We start from the raw sequence: 16123 nt of genomic DNA, 5'->3' as shown, positions 1-16123 counted from the left end.
TTGTGCCATTAAACTGGTGTTAACTTGTATTTTATTGTCTTGTTGTTTTTCACTTTAGACCTAATGGCTTTGAAAAAGGAAAGCCAAGAACTGAATAAAATGGAAGAGAATCAGTATGACAAAGATCAGGATTTTATGACTGGAGAACAATCCACACAAAATGAAAAGACTTCCTCACAAAAAAGAGGTCAAAAGACTGAATCTACCAGTTATTTCACTTGCTGTCAGTGTGGAAAGACTTTCAATCAAAAACAAAACCTTGATGTCCACATGAGAATTCACAATGGAGAAAAGCCTTTCACCTGCCAACAGTGTGGAAAAAGTTTCACTCAAAAACAAAATCTTAAAGTCCACATGAGAGTTCACACTGGAGAAAAGCCTTATACTTGCACTCAATGTGGACAGAGTTTTACACATAAAGGAAACCTTAATGCCCACATGAGAGGTCACACTGGAGAGAGTCCTTACACCTGTAGACTGTGTGAGAAGAACTTCTCACGAAAAGAAAGCCTTAAGACTCACATGAGAATTCACACTGGAGAGAAGCCGTTCATATGTGGTCAGTGTGGAAAAAGTTTCAGATGTAAAGAAAACCTTAATTGCCACATGAGGATTCACTCAAGAGAGAACTGTTTTATATGTCATCAGTGTGGAAAGAGTTTTCCTGACAGGAACCACCTTAGAAATCATGTAACAACTCACATTGGAGAGAAGCCTTTCATGTGCCATCACTGTGGAAAAACTTGCACAAACAAAGCAATCCTTGAGATTCACCTAAGAGTTCACACTGGAGAGAGGCCTTTCACCTGCCCTCAGTGTGGAAAGAGTTTCACAAATAAAGGAAACCTTAACATTCACATGAGGCTTCACACTGGAGAGAAACCTATCACATGTCTTCAGTGTGGAAAGTGTTTCACATATCACACAGACCTGAAACGGCATTTGCAAACTCATTCTGGAAAAAAATTGTAGTATTCCCCAATGCTGCAAGAGGTTTACGAAACAATTTCAAAACTCACCTGCACATTCACGGTTATTTACGAGCGTGACAACCGTATTTTGTAACCGAACTCACACCTGAAAATTTTCAGGACTCACAACCGCAAACTTGCACTGTGTGAACGGAACAGGACTGGACAGCTAGTTGTCTGTCACATCATACAGTGCGAGAGACAGCCGCTCTGCTGCACAAACACGCGTCTACCGTGTGTTTCGTGTTTTCACGTTTGGTTTCGGTAACTTACAGTGAAGGATAAATGAGCTGTGTGTCATCTGAAAGTTTTAAATTCAGTTTTTCTCCTTCGGAGCCGCTCCCGTCAGTTTTGTGTTCTGCGCATGACTTAAATGCTACACTCTCTACCCTAAAAGCTGCTGTCGGTTAATTGGACTCTTGTCCATACTGTCTATAGACAGTACTCGAGATGCTACTGTAAGCTGCTGTGTGAACGGGACATTTTGAGACTCACACCTGTAAAGAAAATGCAGTTGTCAATCCCAAAAACTGACAGTTTTAGCGTAGATGTAGATGCCTTAGATGTTCTTAAGATTATCTTAAAAGTACTAAAGAATAGTTTTTAGTATATTAAGTACAAAATTGGTGCGTAAAAATAGAGCACTACATTATGGAAGTGCACTTTTTTCACCTGGGTCTAGAGCAGTGGTTCCTAACCCTTGTCCTGGAGGCACCACAACACTGCACATTTTGCATGTCTCCTTAATCCAACACACCTGATTCAGGTCATCAGATCATTAATAGAGATTCCAAGACCTGAAATTGGTGTGTCAGAGAAAGAAGACATGTAAAATGTGCAGTATTGGGGTGCCTCCAGGACCAGGGTTGGCAACCACTGGTCAAGAGGATGACAGTTTTATTTTGTTATTTGTGTGGAAAATGTTTTAAATGGCTCAGCGGTTTAAAATGGCATCAGAAAAATATGCGTCTGTGTGAAAATTATTTTAATTGTTTAGAGGTTTAACTTGTATATTTGATTCAGTTTAATATGTCGGAATCAACACATTAGATGATATTCATCTAGCTTTAAATATTCCACAATGTAAATAAAATAGAAATGTAAACAAAGTATACAAGCTAAACAAGTTTATGTTGCCGGCTTATGCTTAAATGTTTTAACTATGGCGCTAAAATCGTCTCAGAATTAATGTATTTACAATATATTATTAACAACTGCATCAGCTAGGACAGGAAAATAAAACACCAGGTGTCAGACAGCGTTTCGAACAGTGCTTGAAAAGCTATTCTGAACACCAGGCGCGTAGATGGCACTAGGGACGGGGGGGTACATGACGCCCCCCAGATTCATAGTGACCCGACCCGGTCTCTACGAAAGGCAACATCGGTAAACAGAGGATTAATCAGGGTTTCCGCTATCTACATTAGCCTAAGTAGTGGTGGCCCAGCCCGCCTCTCCTTAAATGTGCACTAAGCAATTTTGAAAAACGCTTTTGACCGCAGTGTCTGACCGAGTCTCAAAAGACACTTGTAGCCAATCAGCAGTAAGGGGGCGTGTCTTGTACTGATAGAGCGAAGAGAGCGCTCAATTGACCTATCGGTAAGCCCCTCCCCTCGAACGCAGACTAGCCAATGGCAGTTGAGTATCGGTTTCACGGGGAGCGGAACGCGGACATCTTTAGGTTTCAGCACCATAGAGAAACATTGGAAGATCCAAAGCTCGCATCGGTTTTATGGGGTTTATGCTTCAAAAATGGAAAAACAATGTGTCTGGAGTACTTGTAACACTGATTCCAGGTGTCCTGAGAGGATGGGCAATATAATTTATTTTATTACATTTCCTGAATCTAAACAAAACAGAGCACAATCTCCCTAAGTATTCACCCCAATACAAGTGAAGACAAAAACTTTCATTTTCTGGTTGTCATACACTCATTAAGTTACAGTTTTCATCTGCTCAAGCAGAACGTTAATGTTATCTTGTGCTGTAGCAAGGTATCTCTGGCTAAAACTAGCTAACGTTAAAGTTAGTAAGTCCATGTTAATGTACAAACTTAAATAGCGGACTGTCCGCGATCGTGACGACCGACCGTAATATGAGACTTCTCCCGCTTGCATTGTGATCTGTAAACCCTCCTGCAAATTCCACCGTATTTATTTTTAAATATTTTATAAATCCCTCCATGGAATATTTAATTCCTATTTAGTGGCCTTCTGTGTCCAAAATTGTGCAAAAACATTGTGGGACAAGTTTTTCACGCTGTAGCTGTCATTGTAAGATAGTGAGCAACTCCGTTTGTTTGTCCGAGGGAGCAATAGCAACTAATAGGTCAATTTGAGTGCACATGACGAATATTAGCAGATCGACTATAGATAGAGAGAGATGGCATATAAAAAAAAGATAAAACATTCAAATGAAGGGTTACGATCAGGCAAGAGGTAGGACCCGCGTAAATATCGGAACAGCTTTCCAGCGGTGGGGAGAACTCAAGGAGCGGGAAGGCCTGGAATCTGACGTAGAGGTTGTGTTGTTTCTTTTTGATAGGCGAGTAATGTTGATTTTGCTTTGTTTCACACAACTTCTCCATGTTGGCTTTTGCTTGAATATGCTTGTGTGTCATCTTCGCTTGTTTCCGCGATCGTCGTTGCCATGGTTGTGTACGTACGTGTGCGGGGGAGATATCAAAATAGGGGCGAGGTCCTGTTGGGGTATGGGCGTGTTTGTTTTGGTGCTTTCAAATATCAACATCGTTTGGAAAAAATCGCTTAGTGCACCATTAATTATTGCCGCCACTGCTTCAGAATCGGGTCAGGGCAGACGCAGGCTGACGCACAATAATAATCTACCGGTCACCATTACTTTGTACCCACGTTCTCACTACAAGCTGTTCTGTTGTCAATACACACAACATTCTCTGTGTGTGTATGTGCTACGACTCCTGACCCCCGGAATCCTATGAGGAGCTGGTAGCTGCCTCAATTGTGCCTGTAGCGGTAACCATAGTGAACGTATACTATCGTCTATGACAGAGCTGGTGATTTTTCTGGACTGAAATAATTGGACTGGTGACAGCTTTCAGATTCCTGGGATTCCTGAGGAATTTCAAACTGCCACTGGAGCTGCTGATGCAGTTCTACACAGCTGTCATCGAGTCTGGATTCGCTCAGCTGTCAAATCCGACATCAGAAGGGCACTTTGAGCTATTGAGAGAAGTACTGGTGCTGCCCTACCCACCCTTCAAGAACTGTATACATTCAGATTGAAAAAAAGAGCTTAGAAAATTGCTCTGGATTTCTCACACATTCTCTTTGAACTTTTGCTGTCTGGCTGGCGGTAGAGAGCATTGAACACTATAAAGCCCGGTACACACCAAGCCGACGGTTGGCCGTCGGGCAGTTTTTGTTCGTCGGCCGACGAAGTCTTCTCAGTGTGTTCCGCGCCGTCGGCTGAAGTTGGTCCTCGTCGGCTTGTTTTCGGCCGATTCGACATGTTGAATCGGCGTCGGAGCTCGTCGGTCAGTCGGGCCATCTGATCATTCTGATTGGCTGTTCAGCTGGCGAACCAGTGCAGGAGAAAGGCGCAGAACGGACGTGCTACTTAACAGTCGGGTATCGAGCGTCGGCTTGGTGTGTCAGGGCAACTTTGGACCCAGAAGCTGCCGACGTCGGCCGACCCCGCAGTCTGCTTTCGTCGGCACTAGTTCGTCGGCGTCGGCTTGGTGTGTACCGGCCTTAACAGCCAGGCATAAGAAAACCTATTTACCCCAGACAATGAACAGTTCATGTGGCCTGTTGTCCCCAACTGTGCAATAAAACCTATGTGCAATATTTCTTATGTTTAATACCCTACCTCTTCTTGTTCTATTCGCTGTATTACACTATTTGTATATAGCACTTGTATATACAAGTATACTTTGTTGTTTTGTCTGAGCTAAATCACATTAACCAAAAAAGCTTGTTTATTTGCAAACAGCAATTCACACATTAATAACAATTCTAGTTCACAAAATATAATTTGTACATAATCAAATTTACATCCAAGAATTTACAATTCTCAAATACTACACACAAATGTATGTTTGCACATTTCTGAATGTTTCTGCATGTACAGATTGAATCCGCATTTGCAAGTCAGAATGTGCACATTTATTCGCTACTGTAAATTTGAGGAACTTGAATATATTTAAAGCAATTTTATACTTGTACTTCACTACACAGAGGCAAAGTTTGAACTTTTTCTCCACTACATTTTTCTGAAAACTTTAGTTACTACACAAGTTATTTTTCTCGTAACTGTAGCATTACTGGTTGCATGGAGTTTGAATGGTTTTGCTATCATTGTATGGACAAGAGGTACTTGCATCTGTGTCTCGAAATGTTTTAAGCAGTTGTCATCTAATGAAGTTTGAGCACCATTAGGACATTTATGTATCTTTAATAAGCATGCCTTAGAAAAAAGAAAAAAACATAACTTGTGTACATCTTGAGACAAAACAATGGAATGTTAAGATCAGTCAGTTCAAGTTTCTTTTAGTTAAAACAGCCCAGACATGCATTTTAGTTTGGGGCTAGGCGTAAGCGTTATCTGTGAAACCAGGGGTAAAATTTCATGTTTCTATCAAAGCTAAAGACATTTTAGTGTTAATGCTGTTATGTTTCACATTTAAAAGAGTTTCTGTTTTAAAGTTCTTGTGGGTAGCAGCATTGTGCTGAAGAGTAGTGCTCATGGTTGCAGGTGGCTACATTTAACATGTGCTTTGCTAACTGTTCATTTTAATAAACAAAACATGCATACCACATTCCTCTCCCTTTTCTTGTAAACAGCGCATCGCTTCAGGGAAAGGTTTTAGAGTGGGAACATCTGATCATGCATCAACACGTCGTGGTGTTCTTGTGAACACGCATCGGAGAATGATGCAGAAGTGAAGAAATTGTTAAATAAAGTCATTGTTTTTGTTTTGTTTTTTCAAGCACAAAAGACACTCCCATCACCTCATAAAATTAAGGTTGAATCACTGAAGTCACATGGACTACTTCAATTATGTCTTTACTTCACGAGTTCATGTGCCCATATAATCTTAGCATTAGTGGTAAACGGATTTGGCTTGATGTCCGCAATGGAGGCTCAGAGAGACTATTCTACTCAAGCTCCGAAAGCCCCCCTATAGACAGAAGGATAAATGAAATAAATATGCATAAAGGAGGAGATGGGGAGGTGGAGGGATGCCGAAAGAACCAAAAACGGAAATGGTAAGAGGCTGTTTTTATACTCTGATATTAATTGTAAGATTAGATGGGCGTACTCCTCCCGAAATTACGTTAATAACTTCACTACTTCAATAGGGTATATGTCCAACATCACCTGACCAAACCTGGAAAACAGGTCTCATCGCTTCCGCTTGTCGGAGAACAGTTTAACAGTCGTTTTAAATAATTGTGATATCTATGGTCTTTTAAGGTAATCAGTTAAACTAGCTAGCTGTTTTTATTGCTGACGTTTTATTCAATTTTTATATCTAAATATTAGTGAAAAGAATAAAAATAAAAACTTAGATAACAGTTTGCATATGTGATGGACATTGGTTATGATCATCTTAGAAGGCATCTTGAGTAAAACAGCTTCATATTTAACGAAGCAAATGCAAAACGCTAGAATCTGAAGCAACAAGACCCGTTTAACAGAATACGGAAGTCTGTTGCGTAAAATACGTATTAGGTCTCCACAGTCAATTATAGGGCATGCAGACAGAGCGGAGATGACATGCCGGCCTTGGGAAAACCTCACTGAGAATTTCCTACAATAAAAACATTCAGTAAAAATAGTGCGCAATGTACTATATTAATATGAAGGAATTTTCTGCATTGACTTGGTCTATTGTTCTATGGTTATCACTAAAAGACTATTGCAATTACAAAGAAATGTGAAAATGTGGCATTTTTGTGGCAACAAAATCTAATAATCACATTGCAACATTACACACACACACACACACAATAACATATTGCATGTTATCTATTTGGTTGTGGCTCTAATAAAGGTTTAATTTTGCTGACAATGCTTGTTTATTGCACTGTATTTTATCTTTTCAGCACCTCATTTGACAGCAGATGATATTTCACCAAGAATTCAGCTCTGAAAACCACTGATATTTTTATTTTTGCGTGTATAATTTGAACGATTGTTGTTTTGAATGTTTTTTTTTTTCTACTTAAAACGTGTGAACAGTTTTTATTTTGGTGTGGCTGTATGACGTCACAAGTCTGATTCAGCTGAAGAAAGGTTTGATTTTAAGCATTTGAAGTGTGTTAGTTAGCCTCTTTACAAGCGATGCAAAATTAATTGAATATAACATTTTATTGCTTTATCTAAAATTAATAAATGCAATTTTTTGTGAATTAAACCCCTCCGCACATGAGTAACAGAAAAGTAGCATCTTATTTCACTATATTTTGTAAATCAGTCTAGGTAAAACTAATTCTTTTCTCTTCCTTTTTTTAACTGAACAAATAAAAAATACATACAGAGGGTACATACATCACAAATATCATTTAAGAGAACAGAAATAGAAACTTGAAATAGAGCAAAGAAATAGAAAACATTTTCAAACAAGACACATTAAATAACAGAAGCAACAAATAATTGACTATTTAAAAAATAAAGGAATTAAAATAAATGAATAAATATGATGAATACAAACACAAATTAGAGCACTGGTGAGTAGTGATGAGAGAAAATAACTTTGTTATTTCTCATCGTAAACATGACGAATTGTCCAAACAGACAGAAAAACTCCTGGTGAAGCAACTGAGATCCAAGTGGTGAACAATTATAAAGATGGCGTTGATTAAAGAGGAGAGTGAAAATATAAAGATTGAAGAAGCATTCAGAGTGAAACAAGAAGAGACTGAGGAACAAACGGGTTGGTTTCCATTCTCAAAGCTAAACTAAGTAATTTTTTTTTTTTTTTAATCTTGACATCGATGGAAATGAATGATCATTTTTTAAGAATGTCATTTGAGTGGCCTAATTAAAGTTTCACATGGAGCAGGTTGCTTTATGTGGACAGTAGTGTTGCACGATATATTAATCAATCAAATATTTAATTTGGTGCTACCCTGACTATCTGTATAAGGCTCGAAAAAGACTCGGGCATAGGTCTCTCGCATTCTTTGGTGGAGATGTCCATATCACCATCAATCATAAATGATAGATAGTGGGTGGAGACAATTTTGTCAGTTGTCTTTTTTTTTGGAGATTGTCTAATATAAATTGGCCACAGGCCATGTCGTTGGCATAAGTGGGATTAACATTCAACTCTTTCTTTTTCATCAGTATTATTTGTGATTTGAATTTTGTGAATGGGTGTTCTTTTTTGCTATAAGCCGTGTTAAATGTTATAATTACTATAATTTTTATTATATTATAATTTAATAAATATAATTTCCTTGAGAGATGAATCTCTTCTAACCGCTGAAAGAAGTAGGGAGAGGCTCTGTGTTTCATGTGACACACCGGTCCCTACAGGTTTTAAAGGGTTAGCTCACCCAAAAATGAAAATTATGTCATTAATTACTCACCCTCATGTCGTTCTAAACCTGTAAAACCTTCGTTCATCTTCGGAACACAAATTAAGATATTTTTGATGAAATCTTAGAGCTCTCTGACCCTGCAAGGAAGGAGACTACCACGATCAAGGCACAGAAACGTAGCAAGAACATCGGCAAAATAGTTCATGTGACATCAGGGGTTCAAACTTAATTTTACGAAGCTACGAGAATACTTTTTGTGCACAGAGAAAACAAAAATAACAATTTATTCAACAATACTTCTCCCCGAGTTACCGTCTTTCGCCATTTTGGAGAGTACCCCAGAACATAATCAACGTAATCAGCATTGTTTACGTTCAGTAGAAACCGCACACATGCTGAACGTAAACAACGCTGATTACGATCTTAATTTGTTTTCCGAAGATGAACGAAGGGTTTGTGGTTTATGGGTTTGGAACGATATGAGGATGAGTAATTAATGACAGAATTTTCATTTTTGAGTGAACTAATCCTTTAAGTTTCTTGCTTTAGAGTGTTTTTTGCCCTTCAGCGCTTGTTCAGAGCGTATTTGCCCTTCCCATCACTGTCCGCCAGAATCTGTTCTGTCAGTCCTGCAGTGTTGTGTGTTTTGGGCAACAGCAGATCGACTGTCTCTTGAACAACGATTTTCCCACATGTGCTCCACAAAATGATGCATTCGGAGCTCAGGAGTCATGCTTTAAATCCACGTGATTATGGCATTGTGTTTTCAGTAAATGTGTATCCCCATGATGCATGCAGAGGCCTGTATACTGAGTCAAGCCTTGTCTGTGAGCCCATCCCCAGGCTCCCACCTGGTGAAGGTTTTGAGGTGACCAAGGTTAATGTTAAGGTTGCTTCTTTTTATTTTTGCTGTCATGTTATGGTCATTTTCTTCTCTGCCTTTGAGTCTCAGGATGCTGGCAGACTGTACAGTCCTTTGGTGACACAGAGGGTAGCACTTATGTCATTAGCCAATGAATTGGAATGATTCTATACGGTAATCAGATAGTTGTGAGGAGGGTGTTCTCATTGATTCTTTAAATGTCTAAAGCCCCGTTTCCACTGCAGGAACTTTCCCCTGGAACTAGGGACTTTGGGCCGGTACTCAGTGTGTTTCCACCGCAGGAACCAGGATCTTTATAAAGTTCCAGGTAAAAATTTGCCCCTCAGAAAGACCCTGCTCGCGAGGTAGTACTTTTTCAAAGGTCCAGAACTTTCAGGGGAGGGACTTGGGGGCTGAACATGCTGATTGGTTGAGTTCGCCCAGCATTGTATTTCAACCACCATTTATTCGCATAATTTTTAAAAATATTACTGTTATTGTGTCATGAAATGTAGTTTTAAAAGTATTTCAGGCGAGAATGTAGTTGTTTAAAACTCAAATCTGCGGTTTATTTACACTGAACAAAATTATAAATGCAACACTTTTGTTTTTGCCCCCATTTTTCATGAGCTGAACTCAAAGATCTAAGACTTTTTCTATGTACACAAAAGGCCTATTTCTCTCAAATATTGTTCACAAATGTTGGCCTGTGGAATGTTGGTCCACTCCTCTTCATCTATCTCAATATTCAGCATATAAAAAATAAGGCGAAAAAACAGTGGAATGTTGATTTTATCAGCTTAAAACAAGTAAATGTTATTGAATAACTAAAATAAAACAGTTTTTACATTCAAAACCAATGTTTCTTTGTTTATTTATCTAGCAGCCTTTTTTTTTTACTAATGATATAATACCTGCTTGCCCCAATGCTTTTTATATAATCTGGTTTTGTTTTGTTTGTCAGATATTGTCTTTATTGATCATTTATGGCTTCTTATAACTCTTAAGCATATAAACACAAACGTCTCCAGAATCGTTTTTAATCTTTAACCAAAAATATTTTTGAATATTTAATTCTTGTAGTTCCATATTCATCTTTCTGACTGACTGTTGTTTTTATTTTTCCATCATAAAATTGCAAGCAGAATTGTTAGCAGAAGCTATATGGTTTCAAATATAGGCTACTGTTTTATTAACATATACACTAGCATCTTATTCCTTTGCTTTATCACACACTTCCTTCGATATATCTGTTTTTTCTTAAGCTAGACTTTTTTGTCAATGTCAAATTGTTAGCATTGGTTATGCTTATTTTAGGTAGCTCTACTGAAGACATCTTGGGTAAAACAGCTGTTTTTAAAGACTTTTAAAGATTTAAATGATTAGTTTAGTTATCATTTATGCAATAAATTCTTTCCTCAATTATATCTGCTTGAGGTTGAAGGGGGAAATTTTAACACACAAATATTTTCACCAAGATTTCAAATATGAATACCTTTGATATGTGTTTCATTATGAGTGTGTTTCCAGTCTGTACATAATGTCTCTGCACTTGTGTGATTTTGGAAAGCAGCGTACTTTTATTTTGGGTGACGATGTGACGTCATATGTCAGCGCCGCTCTCCTGCATCTGTTGTGATTCGGTTGAAAAAAGGTGGGTGTTTTTAAGCATTCAAAGTGCTTAAATCGATACAATCCATTCAAACAAATGTATAGTTTTTACCAGCGAAGTACGCGAGTGACCTATTATTGAATTTAACATGCTTCATCTAACATTACAAAACGTTATTTTTGTGAGTAAAGCATATCCGCACATGAGTAACAGAAAAAGTGCGTCCCATTTCGTTCCCAATATCGTCAATCAGTTTATAGTAAACGCGAATTCGGTCACTGGCAGGTAATGATGGGAGAAACGGATCTTTACGGAACTCCGAGTCAATTGAACCGATTGCTTCGCAAAATGATTCACTGATTCGAAGCGCTCGAATCACCGCAGGCGGACGACACCTGTTGGTCAGAACGGTGTAAATACAACGAGAACACACATAAGCATTGAATATAATATACAAATATAAATCATAAGCAAGTATGAAAGTGCATGTATACTTTTTGTTCTTTTATTAATTAACAGTTGTAGTTTTGACCTTTTTTTTTTGGCTTATCAGGCCATTTAAGGCAATTCGTCACTCTGACTGACTCCTTACCAGTGTGCTGACTACTGAACTCGGGAACTGATTGAGATTCACCCAGAGATTTAGTTTTGGTTTTATTTTGTTTCTGTACAATTTTATTCACATCTTAAACATGATAATGTGTGCAAACACACAGAAAACACCTTAATGAAGCAACTGAGATCCACGTGACCCACTATTATAAAGATGGCATTTATTAAGGAGGAGAGTGAAGACATGAAGATTGAAGAAACATTCAGAGTCAAACAAGAAGATACTGAGGAACAAACAGGTTGGTTTCCATTCTCGAAGCTGAATACTGATACTTAAACTGTTTCTCTTTAAAAAGAAAAAAAAAATATTATAATGTTTTGTAATGTCATACGAGTGTCCTAACTGAAGCGGTTTAATGTGAACATACATGTCGAGATCACTTGTCCAGCCAAATACTAATTCTCCCTTCATATGCACCTGATAAGCACCTACTTCCAAGCTGGGCATTCATCATTACAGTTTGTCCACGCATTAAAAAAAATACAATTAGAACCCAATATCTACTTCTAAATTGGAAAAAAAAAGGTGAGTGATCAATGTTAGGCTTGTTGTCTGTAAGTACTCAATTGTATTTCCAGATGGACATCTGTGTGCCCTTTACTCCTGAAAGTACTAACTTTTAAAAGGAAATAATATATGTGTGTGTATATATATAAAAGTTGATTTATTTCACTAATTCCATTCAAAAAGTGAAACTTGTATATTATATTCATTCATTACACACAGACTGATATATTTCAAATGTTTATTTCTTTTAATTTTGATGATTAGAGCTTACAGCTCATGAAAGTCAAAAATCAGTATCTCAAAATATTAGAATATTACTTAAGACCAATACAAAGAAAGGATCTTTAGAAATCTTGGCCAACTGAAAAGTATGAAAATGAAAAGTATGAGCATGTACAGCACTCAATACTTAGTTGGGGCTCCTTTGCCTGAATTACTGCAGCAATGCGGCGTGGCATGGAGTCGATCAGTCTGTGGCACTGCTCAGGTGTTATGAGAGCCCAGGTTGCTCTGATAGTGGCCTTCAGCTCATCTGCATTGTTGGGTCTGGTGTCTCTCATCTTCCTCTTGACAATAGATTCTCTATGGGGTTCAGGTCAGGCGAGTTTGCTGGCCAATCAAGCACAGTAACACTATGGTCATTGAACCAGCTTTTGGTACCTTTGGCAGTGTGGGCAGGTGCCAAGTCCTGCTGGAAAATGAAATCAGCATCTCCATAAAGCTTGTCAACAGAAGGAAGCATGAAGTGCTCTAAAATTTCCTGGTAGATGGCTGCATTGACTGTGGACTTCAGAAAACACAGTGGACCAACACCAGCATATGACATGGCAGACCAAATCATCACTGACTGTGGAAACTTCACACTGGACTTCAAGCAACATGGATTCTGTGCCTCTCCACTCTTCCTTCAGACTCTGGGACCTTGATTTCCAAATGAAATGTAAAATTTACTTTCATCTGAAAAGAGGACTTTGGACCACTGAGCAACAGTCCAGTTCTTTTCTCCACAGCCCAGTTAAGATGCTTCTGACGTTGTCTCTGGTTCAGAAGTGGCTTGGTAGCCCTTTTCCTGAAGACGTCTGAGCGTGGTGACTCTTGATGCACTGACTCCAGCTTCAGTCCACTCCTTGTGAAGATCTCACAAGTGTTTGAATCAGCTTTGCTTGACTGTATTCTCAAGCTTGCGGTCATCCCTGTTGCTTGTGCACCTTTTCCTACCCAAATTCTTCCTTCCAGTCAACTTTGCATTTAATATGCTTTGATACAGCACTCTGTAAACAGCCACACCTTTCAGTAATGACCTTCTGTGACTTACCCTCTTTGTGGAGGGCGTCAATGTTCCTCTTCTGGATCATTGCCAAGTCAGCAATCTTCCCCATTATTGTGGTTTCAAAGAACAAGAGATACCCAGAATTTATACTGTAGGGATGGTCATTTATTCAAACTCAAATGTAAATATTCTAATATTTTGAGATACTGATTTTTGACTTTCATGAGCTGTAAGCTCTAATCATCAAAATTAAAAGAAATAAACATTTGAAATATATCAGTCTGTGTGTAATGAATGAATATAATATACAAGTTTCACTTTTTGAATGGAATTAGTGAAATAAATAAACTTTTTGATGATATTCTAGTTATATGACCAGCACCTGTATATATAAAAATTTAAAAAACATTTGGGTAACAGTGGGAGAGTCATCTGTAAGAAAGAAAGAAGAGATTACATATAACACCTATTAGTAGCTGAGTACATATAGGATCTAGTATACATGCTGTTTTGATGCTTTGTGTTGGTTTAATGTGTATTGCTTTGTGACATTAAACTGCGTTCTTTTTTTGCCATAGATCTGATGGTGCTGAAAGAGGAGACAAAAGTACTGCATAAAATTGAAGAGAAAGACCATCATTTCATAACTGGAGAAAAATCAATTAGCTGCTTACAGACTGGAAAGACTTACTCACAAAAAAGAGCTCAAAAGACAGAAACTAAAACTTTCACCTGCCAACAATGTGGGAAAAGTTTCAACAGAAAAGGAAATCTTAATTACCACATGAGAATTCACACTGGAGAAAAGCCTTACACGTGTCCTCAATGTGGGATAAGTTTTATTCAAGGAGTAATGCTTAAAAGGCACATTAGAACTCACACTGGAGAGAAGCCTTTCACCTGCAAACTGTGTGGAAAAAGTTTCATTCGAAAAGGATGCCTTAAAAGTCACATGAGAACTCATACTAGAGAGCAGCCTTACAAATGCCCTCAGTGTGAAAGGAGTTTTGCACATAAACAGACTCTTAATGCCCACATTAGAATTCACAGTGGGGAAAAGCCTTACACCTGCCAACAGTGTGGAAAGGGTTTCTCTGAAAATGGAAACCTTAAAGTCCACATGCGGATTCACACTGGAGAGAAGCCTTTCACCTGCCAACAGTGTGGAAAGAGTTTCAATCAAAAAGGAAACTTTAAAGTCCACATGAAAATTCACACTGTAGAAAAGCCTGAAAACTGTGTGGAAAGAGCTTTACAGCAGAACTAAACATTACCATGCATTCACACCGCCGCAGGCGAGAGTGTCAAAATGGCTGGAAGTCATTAATTTTCAATGTGAGCCGGCAATGAGCAGCGGCGCAGCACGTCTTGGATGGTTTGGGCATCGAGAAGTTGAAGTCAGGTCAACTTTATGGTAATGAGCTATGACGCGGTTCGGCTGCAACCAATCGGAATGTAGAAGTCCTCCGCTTGAGAGAACGCAGTCCTGTAAACTTTGGTTCCGACCACATTAGTTCCCAAGCATTTTCACACTAGAATGCTTGTTTTTCAGCGGGAATGCAATTCATTTACTCAAAACAACACCGATTTGACCAATTGCATTTAGGCTACACTTCAACCAGGACAGTTTGCAATGTAGGCTGCGCACAAATTAATGTTTATGTTAAAGACCAAGACTAGTAAGTTAAACGTCTCCTAACTGCATGTTGAAATTAGACTAGCACATAAACATGAAGGCTTTTAATTTGTTTATTTTGTTAGCAAACGTAACTATAATTAAGTTCTTTCCATCGATCAATTTCTTACTTTCACATTTAAAATATTTCATGAGGTTAACTTATATCCTACTTGCGGTCAGTCTGCACAAGATCAACACACTTGTTTGCTTTGCTACAGCGTTGTTGGCAGGGAGGCTAGAGCGAATTTTGACGCTCTGGCTGGCGGCAGTGTGAACGCACGATTAGATATCACATTAACATTGACACTGGAGAGAAGCCATTCAGATATGATCAGTACGAAATATGTTTCACACGTAAAAATAACCATATTTTAAAGGGTTAGTTCAACCAAAAATGCGTTCCCAACCACTGTGCCATGACAGGTTGTCTGATGTGCTGTGGAAAATTTTCAAAAAATCTCAATTATATTTCATTATTATTATTTTAAATCAGTGCTATTGGTTATCGTTATGTCTGCTTGTGGGTTTTACAAATATTTAATCAATGAAAAGCATTCAAAAGAGCTTGTGACTAAACCAAGTAACGCCATTGAACCCTCAAATTGTCAGTCAAACCTCATAACTCCACCCCGCCTCCATTCAGAATGAAGTGCCGCGACGCTCAGTTTGAAGAACTGATGTTTGATTAAGTACAGCGTTTTCTTTACTCAAGTAACACTGTCTATAAAGGTTAATTTCTTTGTAATGTAAAGCGGACATAAGAGTCTTAGCTTTTGCCGTCTGGGTGTAGCCAATACACTTTTGTACATCTTAAATATCCAGTACATACCGGTTCATCTTTTATATCATAATATTTCATGATATATATGAAAACCGAGCACCCATATAGCTACAATAAACTTTATAACCTGTAAATTGATAAAAAGTGATTAATATACTGCGGATGCGACCGTTCTAATGACGGACGAAATACATACCTCTGTCATTCGCTCGTCAAAAACCTCCATTTGAGCATGATTTTCAGAAAATGTTAAGTGCAACAAGTCCAAAATACCACCTCTGACAACATATTATATGGGGG

At 38.3% G+C, this 16123-nt stretch overlaps 1 protein-coding gene across 3 annotated transcripts in view; it reads left to right on the top strand.

Moving 5' to 3' along the window:
- The window catches only part of LOC131538974 (gastrula zinc finger protein XlCGF49.1-like), a 35268-nt gene extending 19177 nt beyond the window's left edge, over positions 1–16091 (top strand). Inside the window, exons 1-3 of one of the 3 annotated variants that reach the window (XM_058773201.1) lie at positions 10979–11016; positions 11691–11825; positions 13943–16091. In XM_058773201.1, the coding sequence (XP_058629184.1) occupies positions 11741–11825; positions 13943–14631 (774 nt within the window). In that variant the 5' untranslated portion in view covers positions 10979–11016; positions 11691–11740 and the 3' untranslated portion in view covers positions 14632–16091. Of the gene's footprint in view, positions 1–58; positions 5768–10978; positions 11017–11690; positions 11826–13942 lie in introns of those variants that run through there. The other 2 variants (XM_058773202.1, XM_058773200.1) reach the window with 2 other exon arrangements.
- The last annotated feature ends 32 nt before the right edge of the window (positions 16092–16123 follow it).

Source organism: Onychostoma macrolepis, chromosome 04 (assembly GCF_012432095.1).
Source record: "Onychostoma macrolepis isolate SWU-2019 chromosome 04, ASM1243209v1, whole genome shotgun sequence".
Lineage (NCBI taxonomy): Eukaryota > Metazoa > Chordata > Actinopteri > Cypriniformes > Cyprinidae > Onychostoma > Onychostoma macrolepis.
This window is presented reverse-complemented; position numbering and strand designations above follow the sequence as displayed.